The sequence below is a fragment of the Gordionus sp. m RMFG-2023 genome, chromosome 4 (genome assembly GCF_954871325.1).
Source record: "Gordionus sp. m RMFG-2023 chromosome 4, tfGorSpeb1-WG-v2, whole genome shotgun sequence".
Classification (NCBI taxonomy): Eukaryota; Metazoa; Nematomorpha; class Gordioida; order Chordodea; family Parachordodidae; genus Gordionus; species Gordionus sp. m RMFG-2023.
In genome coordinates, this window is record NC_088778.1 from 15715897 (window position 1) to 15734173 (window position 18277).

At 31.4% G+C, this 18277-nt stretch overlaps 2 protein-coding genes across 3 annotated transcripts in view; one reads left to right on the plus strand and one right to left on the minus strand.

Annotated features, from left to right (window-relative positions):
- Nucleotides 1–10177: 10177 nt before the first annotated feature.
- LOC135928663 (homeobox protein 2-like) lies at nucleotides 10178–10939 on the minus strand. Its single transcript, XM_065465118.1, has one exon. The coding sequence runs from the start codon at nucleotides 10937–10939 to the stop codon at nucleotides 10178–10180; it is 762 nt and encodes a 253-aa protein (XP_065321190.1).
- Nucleotides 10940–12617: 1678 nt separating this feature from the next.
- LOC135928322 (F-box only protein 9-like) overlaps nucleotides 12618–18277 on the plus strand; it is a 38001-nt gene continuing 32341 nt past the window's right edge. For both annotated transcript variants that reach the window (XR_010572287.1, XM_065464762.1), the window contains exons 1-2: nucleotides 12618–12804; nucleotides 12854–13070. Coding sequence is in view for 1 of the 2 variants with exons in the window: in XM_065464762.1 (XP_065320834.1) it covers nucleotides 12661–12804; nucleotides 12854–13070 (361 nt within the window). In the remaining variant the exon portion in view is untranslated. The remainder of the gene's footprint in view (nucleotides 12805–12853; nucleotides 13071–18277) is intronic.

The window sequence follows — 18277 nt, forward strand, 5'->3', positions numbered from 1 at the left end:
TATATAAAATCAAAATAAAAAAAAAAAGAAAGGTGTTTTTGTGGGAATACGGTATTTTCCTCCCCTCTTAAATACGGCTATCCCGGGGTGGTAGGTTGTTGAATTGTTTGTACGCTCTTCTTCTTGATTTTCGGGTTCCCGTCGAAGTCGGATATCTCGGCGATGGTATCGTCGGGCTTTTTGAGCTGTTTCCACGTAATAAACGACAGATCCTAGAACCTCTATTATAGTTCCTTTTTCCCATCGTGGGTTGGTAATGCTTGGGGGTGTTCGCACCCATGCTAGATCCCCATTCCTTATATCGGGCTGAACCGGGTAGTGTGTGGTGTGAAATGCTGATTTTTCATGGAGGAGGTCTAATGGTCGTCTGATCTTGCGTCCTAGATATAGCATGGCTGGGGTTTGCTTCGTGGTTGGATGTGGAGTGTTTCTATAGGCTATTAGGAAGTTGGTAAGCTGGGTTTGAATTTCTGTGCGGGGAAACCCTCTTATAGCATTTTTAAATGTTCGTACGAATCGTTCCGCTATTCCATTACTTTGGGGGGAGTAGGGGGGGGGGTGTAGATATGGGTTATTCCATGGCGTTCACAATATTGGTTGAATTCGTGGCTGACAAACTGGGGTCCGTTGTCGGTTATGAGGTTTCGCGGATAGCCTAGGTGATTAAAAATGCATTCTAACGCTGTTAGGAGTGCCTTGGATGTAGTGTTATTCAAGCGGGCTATTTCTGGCCATTTGGAATAGGCATCTACTAGAATTAGCCAATGTATTTGATGTATGGGTCCAGCGAGGTCGACGTGTACCATTTCTCCCACTGTGCGGGCGACGGGCCAGTGGTGTAGTAATCTCTGGGGGAAGTTTTCTTTGAATAGTTGACAACGGTTGCATATTTCACTGATTTTTGTGATATCCTTATTTAATTGGGGCCACCAGACATAAATCCTTGCGGTTTCCTTCATTCGAACAATTCCCGGGTGTCCACTATGAATCTCTTGTAAGATAGCGGGTCGTAAGGTTTTGGGAATGATTAACCGGGTTCCCCGGACAATTTTCTCCCCGTCTATTGACAATTCATCTTTTATGTTCCAATATTCTTGTAATTCGGTGGTTGTTACCTGGGGGGGCAGCCATTTCGTATATTTTCTTTGATCTGTGATAATTCTGGGTCTTGCATTGTTATGGATTCTATTTTATCTCTAGTGAAGGGTAGGTCTTTAATACGGGTCTGTAGAATTTGGTTTACCTCGGTTTCATCTTGATGGTCGATGTTAGGGAGCGGTAGTCGGGAAAGAGCGTCGGCATTCATATTTGTGGGCCCTGTTTTGTATTGGATGTTGAAATTGAAGCCCGATAATGTTACTCCCCATCGTTGTAATCTTGCGAAAGTCATGGTTGGGATCCCAATTTTTTTTCCCATATATGGCTAGTAGGGGCTTATGGTCTATGTTTATGATGAATGGTCTTCCTAGCAGGAATTGTCGGAATCTCTTAACGGCAAAAACAATGGCCAAGGCTTCCTTCTCTACGGTGAAATAGTTAATTTCGGCCTTCGATAACGTTCGGGAAGCATAGGCTATAGGTTTCTCGATATTGTTATCCCATAAATGTGATAGAACGGCTCCTAAACCATAAGCGGAAGCATCACAAGATAGAATGAGGGTGGTTTCGAGGTTGTAGTTGCAAAGGATTTGGGGGGAAATCAATAGGGTCTTGATGGAATTGAAACTGTCAGATGTAGTTTGGTTCCAGTTGAACTTTACCCCTTGGTGTAATAGATCGTATAACGGTTTAGCTATGGTAGACATGTTTGGTATAAATTTTGCATAATAGGTAACGAGACCAATGAAGGATCGCACTTCGTGAACGTTTTTTTGAACGGGACAATTTTTGATAGATTCTGTTGTTCTAGGACTAGGAGTTAACCCGTCTGCATTAATGATGTGGCCCAAATATTCCACTGAGGGTTGCGCTAATTTGCATTTTTTTAGATTTATTCTTAAATTAAAATCATCCAATCGTGTGAAGAGCTGATGCAAATTGAACCAGTGTTCTGCCGGAGTTTTCCCTGATACTAGAATATCGTCTAAATAAGTGACGGTCTTTTTTAGACCGGCTGTTATAATGTCCATCGTTCGTTGAAAAATCATTGGGGCGGAGGAAATACCAAAAGGAAGTCTATTAAAATTGAATAGGCCTAGATGGGTGCTAATTGTTAACAGTTCGCTTGTAGTTTTTTGACTGGTATTTGGGTGTATGCTTCTTTTAGATCTATGACCGAAAAAATAGTACCTTCTTGTAATGTTCCAAAAATATCTTCAATTCGGGGGATAGGATAACATTCGGGCCTGACCCATGGGTTCAGAGTAACTTTGTAATCAATGCAAAGGCGTATGGAAATGTCCGACTTTTGAATGGGCACAATTGGAGATCCCCATTACTGTATCGGCATTTACTAATAATCGCTTGGTTTTCCCAGTCCTTAAGTATTTGTTCAATTTGTGACTTTAGTGCATAGGGTACCGAACGGGGTTTGACGAACTGGGGTTGTGCGTTGGGAAGGAGATTAACGTCTATTTTGCTTGGGAAACTTCCTAAGGTATCCGAAAAAATTCGTGGGAAATTTTTTTTAAGCTGTTTAATTTCTTGATCCTTGTAGGTGATGTCTTGTAGGATCTCGGGTATCTTGTTTAGAACATCTCTACCCACTATGGAGGTGGGGAAGTTATTAGTTACTAGGATATTTGTTGAATGTGTGCTGTCTTGGTAGCTTATTATTGCCGGGAAGTGCCCTATGGGTTGAATGTCATGTCCTGAAAATGATTTTAGAACTACCTTGGTGTCCTCCATTGGGATAAGGTTGAAAAGTACATTATACGTTTGATTATTAATGATTGTTACATCTGAGCCTGTATCTAAAACCATTTCTAATGGTATACTATTTATTTTTACCGTTACCCGGAATGAATGGTTTTTGTCGATATCCGCTTCATTTGTCATCATGTTTATGTGTTTGTACTCCTTGTTTTCTATCTTTTTAGTCTCGGGTAGTACTCTGTTAGTCGCTGGGTAGGCTATTGCCGGGAAATTGGGTTGAGTCGTAGGTATATTTCGAGGAGTATACTGAGAGGAGTAATAATTGTTGAAAGTTTGTTTTATTGGGCAATTGTATCTATAATGCCCCACGTTTCCGCAATTGTAACAGGTTGGGTTTTCATTCCGTGGGAAATTTCGACGTGGGGGTTGATAGTAATTCTCCAATGTTTGCGGGGTGTTTTGTGCATGCGTATATTTGTGGGTATGTTTATTTGGTTGCTGTAGGCGTGGTTCGTCGCATTATTTTGGTTAAGCGCTTCGGCCATTTCCCAGGTTTGCGCAATTTTTAACTTCCCTTTAAACGTTATATTATCGGACGTTATTACGTGACCTCTTATTCCGGAGGATTGTATCCCCGCTCCGAATTGGGAGGACAGGAAAAGGTCCCAGCTGGGGCCTAGATCGCACTGAGAGGCCAAAGCTATCAAAGCTTCCGCATATTCAGTAATTGTTTCGCCATCTTGCTGGATGCGTTGACGAAGCTTGTTGATTGCTAGACCTCTGTTGTTATTGTTGTTTCCCAAAATAGTTTTTACGTCCTCTATTGACATTTCCAACATAGGCCTTGGTGCAAAGGCTAACTTTAATTTTGAATATAGGCCGTGACCGCATGATGATAAGAATAAGGATAGTAAATTTGCCTCCGGTTGATGTCGGTGGATAAGCATAAAACGTTCTAGGTAATGATCTGTTGGTTCTTCCGGGTCGTAGATTATCGAATGTACTTTGGGCGCCAGTGTTGAGTTTGGACCGATGGGTCTCCCAGTCTGAAGGGGAATAATACAGTCCGTGATCGGGGGTCCGGGATGGTCAATGACTGGATCCAGGGGGCCGGGTTTTATCGATTTAGTCATGGAATAACTTGGACAACGTAAGTTTTAAAGTTTATTCGAATCAGAGAAATTACAATAAAAAAAAGAAATTCTATTACAAAAAAAAAATATTTAATGATTAATGGTGTTTTGTTTTCCACCTTTATAATTTTTAAAACAAAGGGGGTAAGAAAAAGTTGTTATTTAATCGCGATATAATCATTCATGAAACTGGTAAGAACCAGTTTCAAATGCAATATAAAAATAAGGTATAATATATCAATTTCATAACAAAATAAAAGAAGATGGGAAAACAAAAGAAACAAGGAGAAACAAAAAAATAAAAGAAATAAGGGGGGGGGGATAGAACATAACATTTTCCCTTTGCATTTTAATGGTTTCAACTGAATTAAATTGTATATTGGGTGAATGTATATTTGTTTTTATTATAATAAATCACGAATTTATTTCAAAATTCACCTTTTAAATATGCAATGAATTAAGTTTCTATTTCTTTATATACTGGCTGATAACAACCAATCAAGTTATATACAGATGTATTTCTAAAAATTAATTATCTGCTTAAATAAATTTGTATTTTAAAAAAATCTGTTTGGATTGGCCTATTTATGCAAGCAGTTACTTCTAATAAATTAGAATATAAACATAACGTTTTAAGTATCAATAGTAAATATAAATAACCCATCATATTTGGGGGTAAATTTGGATGGTGCATCATATTCATAGGAGGCACACCAACACCAGCAAGGCCCATGACAGCAGGAGGAGGTGGGGGTAAAGGAAGCATGAAAGGTTTATCAGCAAAAAGTTGATGTCATAATATTTTTAACAAATTATTAACTTGCAATTGTCTAAATACCAATTCAATATAAATTATTGCTAGATTATACTTAAATATGAGAGTGTATAAAATTAATCCCAAGGGGTTTTTTTTCCTGGGGGTTTTTTCCGGGGGTTTTATTTCCTGGGGGTTTTTTCCCGGGGGTTTTATTTCCTGGGGGTTTTTTCCGGGGGTTTTATTTCCTGGGGGTTTTTTTTCTGGGGTTTTTTTCCGGGGTTTTTTTTCCAGGGGTTTTTTTTCCTATTACCATTTAAATGACATAAGTTATGGTATAATTAAATTATAGATGTTATACTAATAAAAAGTATATTATTAAAACCATTGGTATTTTTACGGAATACAAAATTAGATATGATATCGGATCGGTAATCGGCCGATATCAATTTAATATCGGGAATATCGGATCGGATCGATCTCCAAAAAAGGGTATCGGTACACCCCTAAAAAATATATATCCAAAATGATTTTAATTTGACAATCAACCATCCTGTAAAAAATTTTAATAACAATTATCCAAGAGGGGCTTAAGTATAGGTATTATTATGTTAATAATTATAAAATAAAAATGTATAATATACTTATATATGTTTAACAAAGTTTGTAGAGGAGTTTGTTGAACCTTTAATAACTTTTTTACTTGTGCAATTTTGACATTCAGCTTGAATCTTGTCCTTTTTCACTAAATTACTTTATAAAATTCAATCTAGAATTTTAAGATTCGGATTTGATTCAGGAGAACCTATCTCCATAATTTCATCTTCACTACCATGAATGTTAAACATTCTACAAATTAAAAAATATTACATATAAAATATATCCTTTACTTATTTAGTTTTGGTGTTGTTATTTTTAAACTATCTAATTTTATGACCTGTTAAATTTTCAACTAATTTTGGTTGTCAATATATTTAAAATATAGCAGGAAAAAATAAATAAAATAATACAAGATTTCACGATAAAGTTACATTGTATGATATGTAAATGTTTTATAATATGAGTATTAAAAAGAATCTGTATATTTTAAAGAAAATGAAAAAGATACAAGATTCTTTTCAAAATAAAGGATCTTAAATACAGATACTAGTATCTTATTAAAAATGTCAATAAGATACTGAGTACAAGATACAAAAGGATCTTGTATCTTGAATCTTAGATACAAGTATTCGCGGTACTGCCCAACTCTGGCTCTACACTTATAATAGGAAAGAATACACAAAATATAAATCTTTATGGTATTGTAAAACAATAAAAGATATTATGGAACTAAACTTAAACATGAAACAATTTATCAAGTTAAACAACTGCAAAAATTCCATAAAGAAGCTCTTCAGAATTAAAGACAAATATTTTAAATAAATATATCTGGGCTTATTTTTATAATGAACTAGTATTTTCCAAACCTTTTCAGGACTTCAGGACAAACCAAAATAAAATTGGTATACTCTTTAATTTTTTTTTTGTATGAATTTACAGCTTTAATTATAAAAAATTAAATTAAAAATCAGCCACAACCCACCTTTAAAGTAATTAACTTATACTGCAGTTCTTGGGCATAGGCTCTTGCAAAGGAACATGTATTGTGCTATTAAACAAAAACGTATTTTTATTATTAACTTTATTATAACTATCTTTTCCATTTTACACTTCGTTTATATACATATTTTATAAATCTAAATTAGAATACAATATTAAAAAAACGAAAAACAAAAATAAGATTAAAATATAAAAAAGTAAGGTTATAAAATATAACAAGTAAAATTAGATTATAAAAAATAAAAATTAGAAAGCAACGACGCAACATTCTCCCTCTTCTGAAAGCCTTCCCATAAATTCATCTAAGAGAGTTTGTTGTCCAAGTAGTATATCATTTTGGTAATCCAGTTGTATCACTAATCATCATAACGTTGGCTTGTCCCAATCGTGGGTTTGTTTAAATCGATTTAGCACGTTGGTTTGTTTAAATCGCAAGCTTGATATCGTAAGTTGTCTCCATAAATCATAACTAGTTTGGTAGTACTCAGTTGTTATTATTATCATTTTTCAAAATTGTTATTATCATCAATAAGTTGCGAATAATAAAAAATAATAGTTTATCATATTGGATATAAGAATAAATGAAGAATGATAAATCAATAAGATTGTTATATATTATTTTCAGCGTTTTAATTCTTTGCGTTTTAGTGTAAGCGTTTTAATATTTAATTTACTTTATACAATTTAATATTTATTTAATATTTTAAGTTATATAGTCTTTTAAATAAACAGGTTTTTTTTTAATTCGCACAGGTCTAGAAATAGGTGTTATATCGTTATTATCAGTAATTTTTATATTTTTGTCCACACTTCCCTCCTTAAAAGAATCCTTAGAGTCATAGTTAATAATTGTGTTAAAACAGTTTCTAATTCTTATTTGATCTAAATGTCTCCTCAAAATACCTTTCTCAGTCTTAATTTGGAACATCATATCACTTTCTTTATGTGTGATTATACCTTTGCACCATTTGTCATCACCTTGTACTTTGTACCAAACAAAATCTCCTACGTTAAAAGTTCTATTTCGTGGTAAAGTAACGTTTATTTTATTCTCCTTCTCCTCCATCGGTTTTAATAAGTCCCATTTAATTCTAATATCTCGATTAAACATTCTCTGAGATGGTGTAACTCCTGTAGTATCATTACGCGTATTTCTGTAATTAAATAAAAATTTGCTAATTGCAATATCTGGGTCAATTTTAATATTCCTTTTCATATGTGTTTTGAACGTTCTAACCATGCGTTCTACCTGGCCATTGGATTGCTGGTGATAAGCAGATGTAAACACATGTTTAATACCAAAATTGTTGCAAAATTTTTCAAAATCGTTACTCGTAAAGTTAGTGCCGTTATCAGTAACTATGGTTTCAGGTATTCCATATAGCGAAATAGTTTTAAAGATTTCTTTATAAGTAACATCAGTCGTAATATTTTTAACAGGAATAATAATTGGAAATTTACTATAGGCATTGACTATTATCAACCAATTTTTTGTGAAAAACGGACCCGCATAATCTATGTGTATCCTTTCAAACGGTTTGGTTGCCGAAACCCAAGGTTTTTGTATCTTTATAGGATTATCGTGATATATGTTACAATCGTCACAACTTTTCACTTCCATAACGATATCATTATTTATATCAGGCCACCACATGTAATCTTTGGCTAAGGATTTGATTTTTCCTGCTCCCAAGTGACCTTCATGTAATGACTGAAGTATATTTTTTCTCATAGAAGACGGAATTATAATTTTGTTGCTTTTATAAAGACAATCCTTAATTATACTTAATTCCAATTCAATGTTTTTATAAATATTATTCACAATAGGCCTGTTGTTATTAATATCACTTATGACTTGTTTTAATTCCATATCTTTCAAAGTTTCATCACGAATTTGATTAAAGTTAATAGGTAAATCCTCATATCCATTTATTATAGTTATGTTTTCAATAGTTTCATCACGATTTTCTTGTGGTAATCTCGAGAGACAATCAGGAACAACATTATATTTACCGGCTTTATACTTTATATTAAAATCATATCCTCCTAATGTTATATTCCACTTCTGGAGTCTTAACGACATAGTGCTATTATCCTTAAGACCCTTGGTAAAGATGTGAACTAGAGGCTTATAGTCAGTAATAATAGTAAATTTTGTGCCTATTAAATATTCCTGCAATCTCTTTATAGCGAACATTATGGCGAGAGCCTCACGCTCAATATTGGTATAGTTCATTTCAGATTTTAATAAAGTTCTCGACGCGAAAGCTATAGGTTTTTCTTTACCATCTTTTTCAATATGAAATAGTACAGCTCCTAAACCACATTTTGATGCGTCAGTGGCTATCCCTATAGGTAATTCAGGGTTAAAATATGTCAAAGCAGGTGGAAGACTAATCAACTTTTTAAGATCATTAAAACTTTTAGAGTGTTCTAGGTTCCAAGCCCATTTTTCTTTGTTGACAATCTTATAAAGAGGATCGGCAATTTCCGCAAAATTGTTCAAAAATTTTCTATAGTAGCCAGCCATTCCCAGAAATGTTGATAATTCAGCAGCTGATTTTGGTTCTGGCATATTAATTATTGCTTCAATTTTGTCGTGATTAGCATGAATCCCCTTAGCGTCAATATCATGACCCAGGAACCTCACTTTGTTTTTAAAGAACACACTTTTGTTGAAGTTAGGTATTAGCCCAAACGATGATATTCTATCAAACACTTTTTTTATGTTGTTAAGGTGGGCTTCATCGTTTTTTCCAGTTATAAGTAAATCATCAATATAAAATATGACGTCATCCATATCACCGAAGATTTGATCCACAATCTGTTGAAAAATTGCAGATGAGGTCTTAAGCCCAAAAGGAAGTCTAGTAAATTGGTAATATCCCTTGTGCGTAGATATGGTTAAAATATTTCTGCAACTTTTATCAATTGGTATCTGTAAGAAAGCATTTTTAAAGTCAATCTTCGTAAATTTCTTTCCTTCTGAAAGTTTAGCAATTAGATCATTGATTCGTGGTAGAGGGTATCTAAAATCTTCTGGAGCTGGGTTTACAGTGTCCTTAAAATCAGCACAAAGCCTAATGCTCCCATCATCTTTGTAGACAGCGGTAACAGGACTTGCCCATCGGACATCATTCACCGGCTCAATTATTTTATCATGTATCCATTTTTTAAGTTCATTACTAACAAGATCAATTTTTGAATAAGGAATACGTCTAGGCGGTATAATTTTAGGTTGGGCATCTCTTCTTAAATGTAAATTGACACTTGCTTTGTTGATTGGCCCATTAGTCAATTTGGATTCACACTCTATAATCAATTTTTTTATTTCATCTTCGTAATTAGTGTCAACATTTGCTATAAATTTATTTAAAATATTTTTGAAAGCATTGATCCACATACGTTCCAACAAGGCATTTTTACTTGATTCGACGACTACCGCTTGTAAACATTTTGAGATACCATCATAAGTCACTTTAACTTGAGTAGTGCCGATGATTTTGATTAAATTCCCGTCATAAGCGGTGAGTTGTAGCTCGGATTTCTTAAGATCTCTAATACCAAATTTTTTAGCCAGACCATGAGGTATAATCAGTGGCGTAGCTACGGGGGTGGTTTTCGGGTTTGGACCCCTCCCAGAGCAAAATTTTTTTTTAGATTATACGTTCAAAAGTCTTAAAGGTGATTTTATATCAATTATTGAAATTATTCTGGATAGTATTATAAAGTCATTGAGAATAATCTACTAAATTATAATAACATATTATTGATGCATTTAAAAAATATGTTTATTTTATATTATCGAAGATATGGTTATGATTTGTAAGATAAATCCGGCCGAAAGCCCCCCAGATTTTATATGTATGGACCCCCTCTAAGGAAAATTCCTAGCTACGCCACTGGGTATAATAGTGTGTTTGGAACCAGTGTCAACTTGCATACAAGTAACAATATCGTTCACTTTTAAAGTAGTCATAAATGCGTTATCTTTGTCATTAAGCATATCACCAGATAAATTGTTGACATTAAAATCATTATCATCTTTGTTCTTTGTAGAGTCCACTTTCTCTTCAATAATTTCTTCAATATTCATGTTGTAATCATTGTTGTATTGTATTTGCTTTCTATTATTTTCCTCGCCACCTCTATAAATATATGAGTTGTTGTTATATTGTATTTGCTTTCTCTGATTATTATCATTACCTCTATAATTATTTGAATTGTTGTAATAAGATTGGTAATTGTTACGATTTCCGTCACCGTATTGGATTTGTTTTCTTTGATTATTATTATACCATGTATTATTTCTACCATAATTCGATTGATTATTATTGTTATAGCGATAGTTGTTGTAGTTATAATTGTTATAATTATCGTGGTATCTCGAATTATTATTACCATAATTGTATCTAAAATTGTTATTGTAATTCCCATTTCTATTTCTGTTATCATAATTATTTCTAAAATTATTATCATTTCTAAAATTATTATTAGGTCTAAAATAATTATTGTCGTTTCTATTTTTACTGTAAAAGTTTTTCTCTTTAACGGATTTTTTATCATAATTTATATAACTTATATTATTGTCCTCTGACTTAATATTACTAGAGTCTAGTTTCACCCCTAATTCAACCATCTGGTTTAATGTTAAGTCAAAGTTTTTAGAGAATTTATATTTTATCTTATCATTTAAAGTAGAAGTACGTAGTTTTTCTTTTAATCTACTGTCGTCCAAAAAATTACATTTTTTATGAAGTTTCGATACTCTAATGTACCATAGCATAAAACTCTCTGATGAGTTTTGTTGAAGCAGATTAAACTTATTAATTAAAGTATTTAAATCTTGCGCTAGTAAAAGGTAAGTTAATTTTTTAATCACAATTTTAAGATCTAAAATGTCGGTATCAGAACAAATTGCTTTAATATCGTCAAAAACTTCGTCTGATAAATTATTAAGCAAAGTATTTATTTTAATAAGTCCGATAATGTACTGGTCGAAAAATAATTTAATATTCTATCTAAATAAATTTCGGTAAGAGGTCCCACTAACTTAGGAATCTTATGTATAAACTCTGGTTTTATCTCCATTTCTTATTAATAGGACATATCATTAAGAAATTATAACATATGATATTTTAATAATTTATGTTTTGACAAAAATACAAGTGAGTTGGATAAAATCATTATCGCTAAAAATGTAATGCTTCCATTCAAAGATTCGAAGCAAGAAATCATTTCTCTCAAATTGATAAATTCGAACAGAACGTCTTCTGTCCCACTAATTCTCGAATAATTTACATCACAATTATAAGTTAAGTCGAACAAGATGTCATAAATTGAAATTTTGTAGGGGATATTAATTAACTTGAACGAGAACATAATATAAAAAAATGAATTTACTTTTCAATCTTCTTGTATATATAGGGAAAATTTTTTTTATTTTTTAAAGAAAAACATTTAATTTCCATTTCTTATACCTTTTATGGAGCACCATGCAAAGGAACATGTATTGTGCTATTAAACAAAAACGTATTTTTATTATTAACTTTATTATAACTATCTTTTCCATTTTACACCTCGTTTATATACATATTTTATAAATCCAAATTAGAATACAATATTAAAAAAACGAAAAACAAAAATAAGATTAAAATATAAAAAAGTAAGGTTATAAAATATAACAAGTAAAATTAGATTATAAAAAATAAAAATTAGAATGCAACGACGCAACAGCTCTTTTTTTTGCCCCGCTCTTTTTCTTAAAGCCTATGGATGTCTGTAACATTTTTCGAAATGTTGCGCGTACAAGTACGTGCGGCTTGCCCACAAACGTGTAGAGGGCTCCTCATATTTTTTTTTAAATCTTCACCCTAATTAACTTATGTTCCAATTAGATGGAAATGAGTACCTAGCGTAGCTCTGTTGTTTATCCAACCCAGAGGCCATATGCGCTATATATCGCATATCACAGAATATTTATATTCAAGTAACATTTTTAGCCTAGCTAGCTAAATATTTTATCCATTATTTTGTTATATTTTTTTATTTTCTTATTCAAATTAACATCCTAAAATAAAATTTGTAATATAAGAATAAATTCATTTCATTTTAAATTATCTAATCCTTGTAATATAGCTGATGTTATAACAAGGAATACCACCCAAATGATTTTAAGAACAATGAAGTAGTTTATGTTTGAATAAATTTAAATATCTGCTGCCATATTCGAACAAGATATAAAAACCTTAATAACACCTGACCTTTATATGTGTCAAATTGGTCAGGTCATTGACAGAATGCTAATCGTCTCATTTTCGGAAAAAACTATCTTTAGGCTCGTAAATTAAAATTTTGTTTATGAGCCATGGACTTTATCAAAATAATAATCCAACAAATAATGACTTAATTACTATAACAGATTTACCCAAAGAAATTTTACTATTTATATTTAAGCTAGTTATTAAAAATGATATTGGCTCAAACTTATACAATATATCATTGGTTTAGTTATTTAATGAATATAATGACAATTATTAATATTTTTTTGTAGGCATGCAGAATTTTTTATTACTGCATAAAAGGTGAAACTATATGGGTTGAGGCATGCAAACAATTATGGGATAGCAAAAAGCAAATAATAATTATTAAAAACAAAAAACAGCATATGGGTAATACTACTACCACAGACTTAAAATTATATGATGGGAACATTTATTATTCTTCATGGAATGAAATGTTTCATAAACGAGCTCATCCAAGATTTGATGGTAATTATAACCGAATTTATAATTTTTAATATATTTATTATCATTTTGCAATATTAAATTTATAATCTATAAATATGTGCAATATAGTTAACCCAGTTTTACCTTCATTTAAGTTGATTTTTTAAACATCTTGCAAATATATAGGTATAGCCAAGATTATAAAACATGAATTTATATGTTCAATATACATTTTTTACAATCACTATATGAAAATAAATATTTTAAATTTATACAAATAAGATAATATTACTGAGTCCAGTTTTACCTTCATTTAAGTTGATTTTTTAAACATCTTGCAAATATATAGGTATAGCCAAAATTATAAAACATGAATTTATATGTGCAATGTAGAATTTGTTGCGATTTTGTAAGTACATCACTTTACATGTTTTAAGTACTGCATATATAAGGTTGCCATATGCAGTGTCCCCTACAATGGAGGGGGGGGGTCTAAAGTAGTGTTGTTAAATGGCTCGTTTTGAGCCGATTTTTTGAAACGGCTAACTCAATATTTCATCCAGAATTACGCAAGCCTCTAGATTTTGCTAATAGAAGGAACAAAGGTCTAGACATATAATATCGAAATCTTGAGGCTTAGACAATGCTTTTCTGGCTAAAATATTGAGTTAGCCATATTAAAAGATTGGCTCAAAATGAGTCATTTAACAACACTAGTCCGAAGCAATTGCTTCTAAAAATTTGAATGATTAAAATTTTTTAATTAAAAATTATTTTTTTTTGTTAAATTTAATGCTACATCCATCCATAACCAATTGATTTCTGGTTTATGTATGTAATAATAAGACCCCCCACCCCACTTATTAATTAATTTAATATTATTGACAGAAATTTTGGGTGATGTTTAGTAAATTAGGTTGTTATCTGAGATTTCTTGTCATAAATTATTTTTCCAATTTCAAAATATGCCCAAAAATATTAACCAAAAAAATAAAAATGCTTGTTTAAAAATTGCACATCGCATAATATAAGAGATGATAAATGGATAGACTACATTAGAAAAAGACATGGTGGGCTTAATTTTAATGATATAAAGAAAAGCTTTGAAATAGTAGCTTTTAAGAATATTACTCAAAATTAGACAAATAGCAAAGTAATTTTTTTATTAAATATTTAATTGTTTATACTTATCTTATATAGGGTATTAAATCACAATTTAAGAAAAAAGAAGTAAAAAGTGGGAATTCAATGCTGTTGATATAATAAATATTTTTATTAATAATTATTTTTTAAAATTATACTAATAATAACGAAAAGTGCTAGAAGAAAATATAGTATCTGACTCTGATAATGATCATGAAATTTAATCGTGATATTATTGCACATGAATCTTCACAGGCATATATGATGGCCGAATATGGAAGGCATTCACGCAACAAAAATTCCATATAACAATTTAATACCCCAGAAAGAATGTGTGGATAATAACCGTTCTATCATAAGAATAATAATAAGATGTCTAGGTTATTTAATATCTCTTAACCACTTTCTAGGGAAACAGGCAGTAAGAAGGCAATATGATGGACCTTATTAAACTCATTGCAGATTCTGAACCTGTACTCAAAATGTATATCAACAAAATAAAGAAGGGAGAAAAAAAATAAGGGATTAAATACGAAATTTAATTCAAATCTATTATCATATAATAACATCTCTTCCAAAATCCTACCTTCAGTTTCATCGTGGCAGGGGAGTGGCAAGTCTTTTGGCGGCTAATGGAGGTCTAAAAGGTTCCCTGTGATCTGGGTCTAGAATAGGATCACCGTCTCCTCGACGGGGTGTAAAAACCACTTAAAGGGGTTGATGTCAGGAAGGGCATCCGATTGTAAAAACCTTGCTACAAAATTTCCCTATGGTTACAACAAAGCATGGCCGGGGTTCAGTTCAAAGTACCCTGTGGGCCTCCTCATTACAACAAAAAGAAGGATGGGAAACCTGGTGGAACCACGATTCATGAAAATGAAACTTATAGAGGCCATAAACGACCTGATAAAAAGTGGAGAAACCAGTTTACGGGGATCGAGTAAAGGTCACGACATGGAATGTTGGAAGTATGACGGGAAGAGCGGGAAAAGTGGTTGATGTATTGCATAGAAGGCATATAGATGTGTGCTGCATACAGGAGACCAGATGGTAGGAAATGGGAGAAGAATGATTGGCAAGACTAGTGAAAAGTATAAATTCTTTTGGCAAGGAAGTAATAATGGTAAGGCTGGAGTTGGGGTATTGGTTGCAGAGAAATTGGTAGACAAAGTAGTCGAAGTGAGAAGACTAGCTAACCAGATAATGGTTATCAAGATGATTTTGGTAGAATGCTATATAATATTATCTCGGCATATGTTCCTTAGGTTGGAAGAAGTGAAGAAGAGAAAAATATATTTTGGGACAGTCTATTGGGGGTGACATCGAGACTGGCAAATGAAGCCGGGATTATCCTGGCTGGTGATATGAATGAACATGTAGGAGCGAGTAGTGAAGGTTATGAAGGAGTACATGGAGAGTACAGTTACGGCATGAAGAATCTGGAAGGGGAGAGGATTTTAGATTTTAGTGATGCTATGGATATGATTGTCTATAATACAATGTTTAAGAAAAAATCAGAGAAGCTTGTGACTTATAAGTCAGGTAGTACCAAAAGTGCTATGGATGATTTGTTATTAAGGAGATGTGATAGATGTATAGTAAAAAATATGAAAGTGATACCGGGAGAGAAATGTAATAATCAGCATCGACTAGTTATAGGAGATCTTACTTTTAAAGGCGCCAGGATCACTAAAAGAAAGTTAGTGCCAAGACTGAAGGTCTGGAAATTGAAGGAGGAGAATGCAAGACAATTCTATGACATTGGCGATAAAGGAGGCGGAGGTGGCACAAGCATCTGGGGTAAATGACAAGTGGGAAGCCATGAAAAAAGCCTGGGTGATGACAACTGAGGAGGTATGTGGATGGACAAAAGGGCTGCCTAGACATAAGGAGATTTGGTGGTGGAACCCGGAGGTATCGAAAGCTGTGGATGAGAAATGCAGGTGTTTTAAAGAATGGTATAATAGTGAGTATTAGTGTTGTTAATTAGTCGAGTTCTTCCGACTGACTAAAACGACTAATATAGCCGATTAAAGCAACTAATTTAGTCGACTAAAACATATAGTCGACTAAAGCAACTAATTTAGTCGACTAAAACGACTAATATAGTCGACTAAAAACACTAATATAGTCGACTAAAACGACTAATTTAGTCGACTAAGTTGATCTATTTAGTCAGCATATAGGTAAAAATATATATTGTAAACATGTTAAGTTAAAATTTTAGTGTAGATACCACAGAAAAGTCACAATTGTCATAATCGTTATTTTTGAACTTTTTTGAATTTTTTCAAAGTAAATAGGCAAGAATATATATTGTAAAGATGTTAAATAAAATTTAAGTGAAGATGTACCATAGAAAAGTGACAATTGTCATAATCGTTATTTTTTAACTTTTTAAAAATTTTTTTAAAGTAAATAGGTAAAAATATATATTGTAAAGATGTTAAAATAAAATTTCAGTGAAGATGTACCATAGAAGAGTGACAATTGTCATAATCGTTATTTTTTAACCTTTTTGAATTTTTTTAAAACAAATAGGTAAAAATATGTATAGTAAAGATGTTAAAATAAAATTTCAGTGAAGATGTACCATAGAAAAATGACAATTATCATAATATTTATTTTTCAACTTTTTGCTGAAACAAGCTGACTTTAGCCTACGCTTGTTATTATTAACTGCCATAATGACGTGTATGGTTTATTAGCAAACCTCGCTAGCTCTAAATTGACAAATCATGATTGAAATAATATCTAGATTTGATAAATACTCATAAAACTTATTCAAATTATAGACGAGTGTTTAAACTTTCAATAAAATTTAAAATATATAAATTATTATATATTTTAATAGAAATTAAAATTCTGTCATGTAAAAATCTTTTGAAAATTTCACAAAATTTTATTTCTAAATAAAATTTTTAGCAATTATTTATTAATGAAAACTATATCAGGATAAATTAACCTTCTGGTGTGTTTAATTTTAAAATGAGATTAAATGGTTTTCCAAGCCCCTGGGTTTACCTAACTCTAATCTCCCCTATACTATTTTATAATTATATAATTTAACTTCTAATATTTTGCAATTATATTGACTTCAATATAATTGCTATAAAAAGGTTATAATATTGTATAACAAAACATTCAAATAATAGCTTTGAATTAGTGATCTGCATCGGGCCTAATTTTTCAGGCCCGGCCCGAAATATTTTTAAGTTTACCCCGGACTTAACTAAATTTTTTTAAAATAAATTTACCGGCCCGCTCGAATTAATTTAAATACAGAAATTGATTTATATAATTTCTCTAATTAAACGTTATTTATTATATGGTACTATAAATAAAATAAAATATTTTACATAAAAAATTAATCATAAAATTGATAAATTTATATAAAAAAAATTCTAAGGCCCACCCGGCCCGAATTTTCTTAAAAAATATTTGGCCTGACCCAGCACAAATCCAATTTTTTTAAAAAAAATCCCTGCAGAACCTTGCAAATGGTACCTCTACAGGCCTCTGATTTAAATCATGATTTAAAATTTTTTCAATTACAATACTATTCTTAAAATTAATCTTTTTATTCCATAAGTATATTCTAAAAATTAATATCTTTTCTTAAATTAAAATAAAAATATCCTCCCCATCCCCCAGCCTTGGTAAAAAAAAATTAAATAAAAAAAAACAATGAATTTTATATCCAAAAAAATAAAATAAAAATATTTTTTTTATTTATTATCTTGGAGAAAAATTATTATTAAAAAATATAAACAATTAAATCGCAAGGTCTAAAAGTCGAAAGGCTGCATGATACGAAAGGCTAAAAAATAATATTGAAAATAAAAATAACAAAGAAAATGATTAATGTGTAATTTGATTGATTTATTGCTTTTTTTACGAGAAAAATATTATAATAATATTACATTATAATATATTAAAAAAATGGAAATTTTAAGAACTTGTCAATTTTTTTATTAATTCTTTGAAATAAATTACGGTTTTAATTTTATTTAATTTTATTAATTTTTAATTTATATTTTTAATTAAATTATATTTATTTATTTAAAAAAAATGGAATATAATATATTTAAAAAATGGAAATTTTA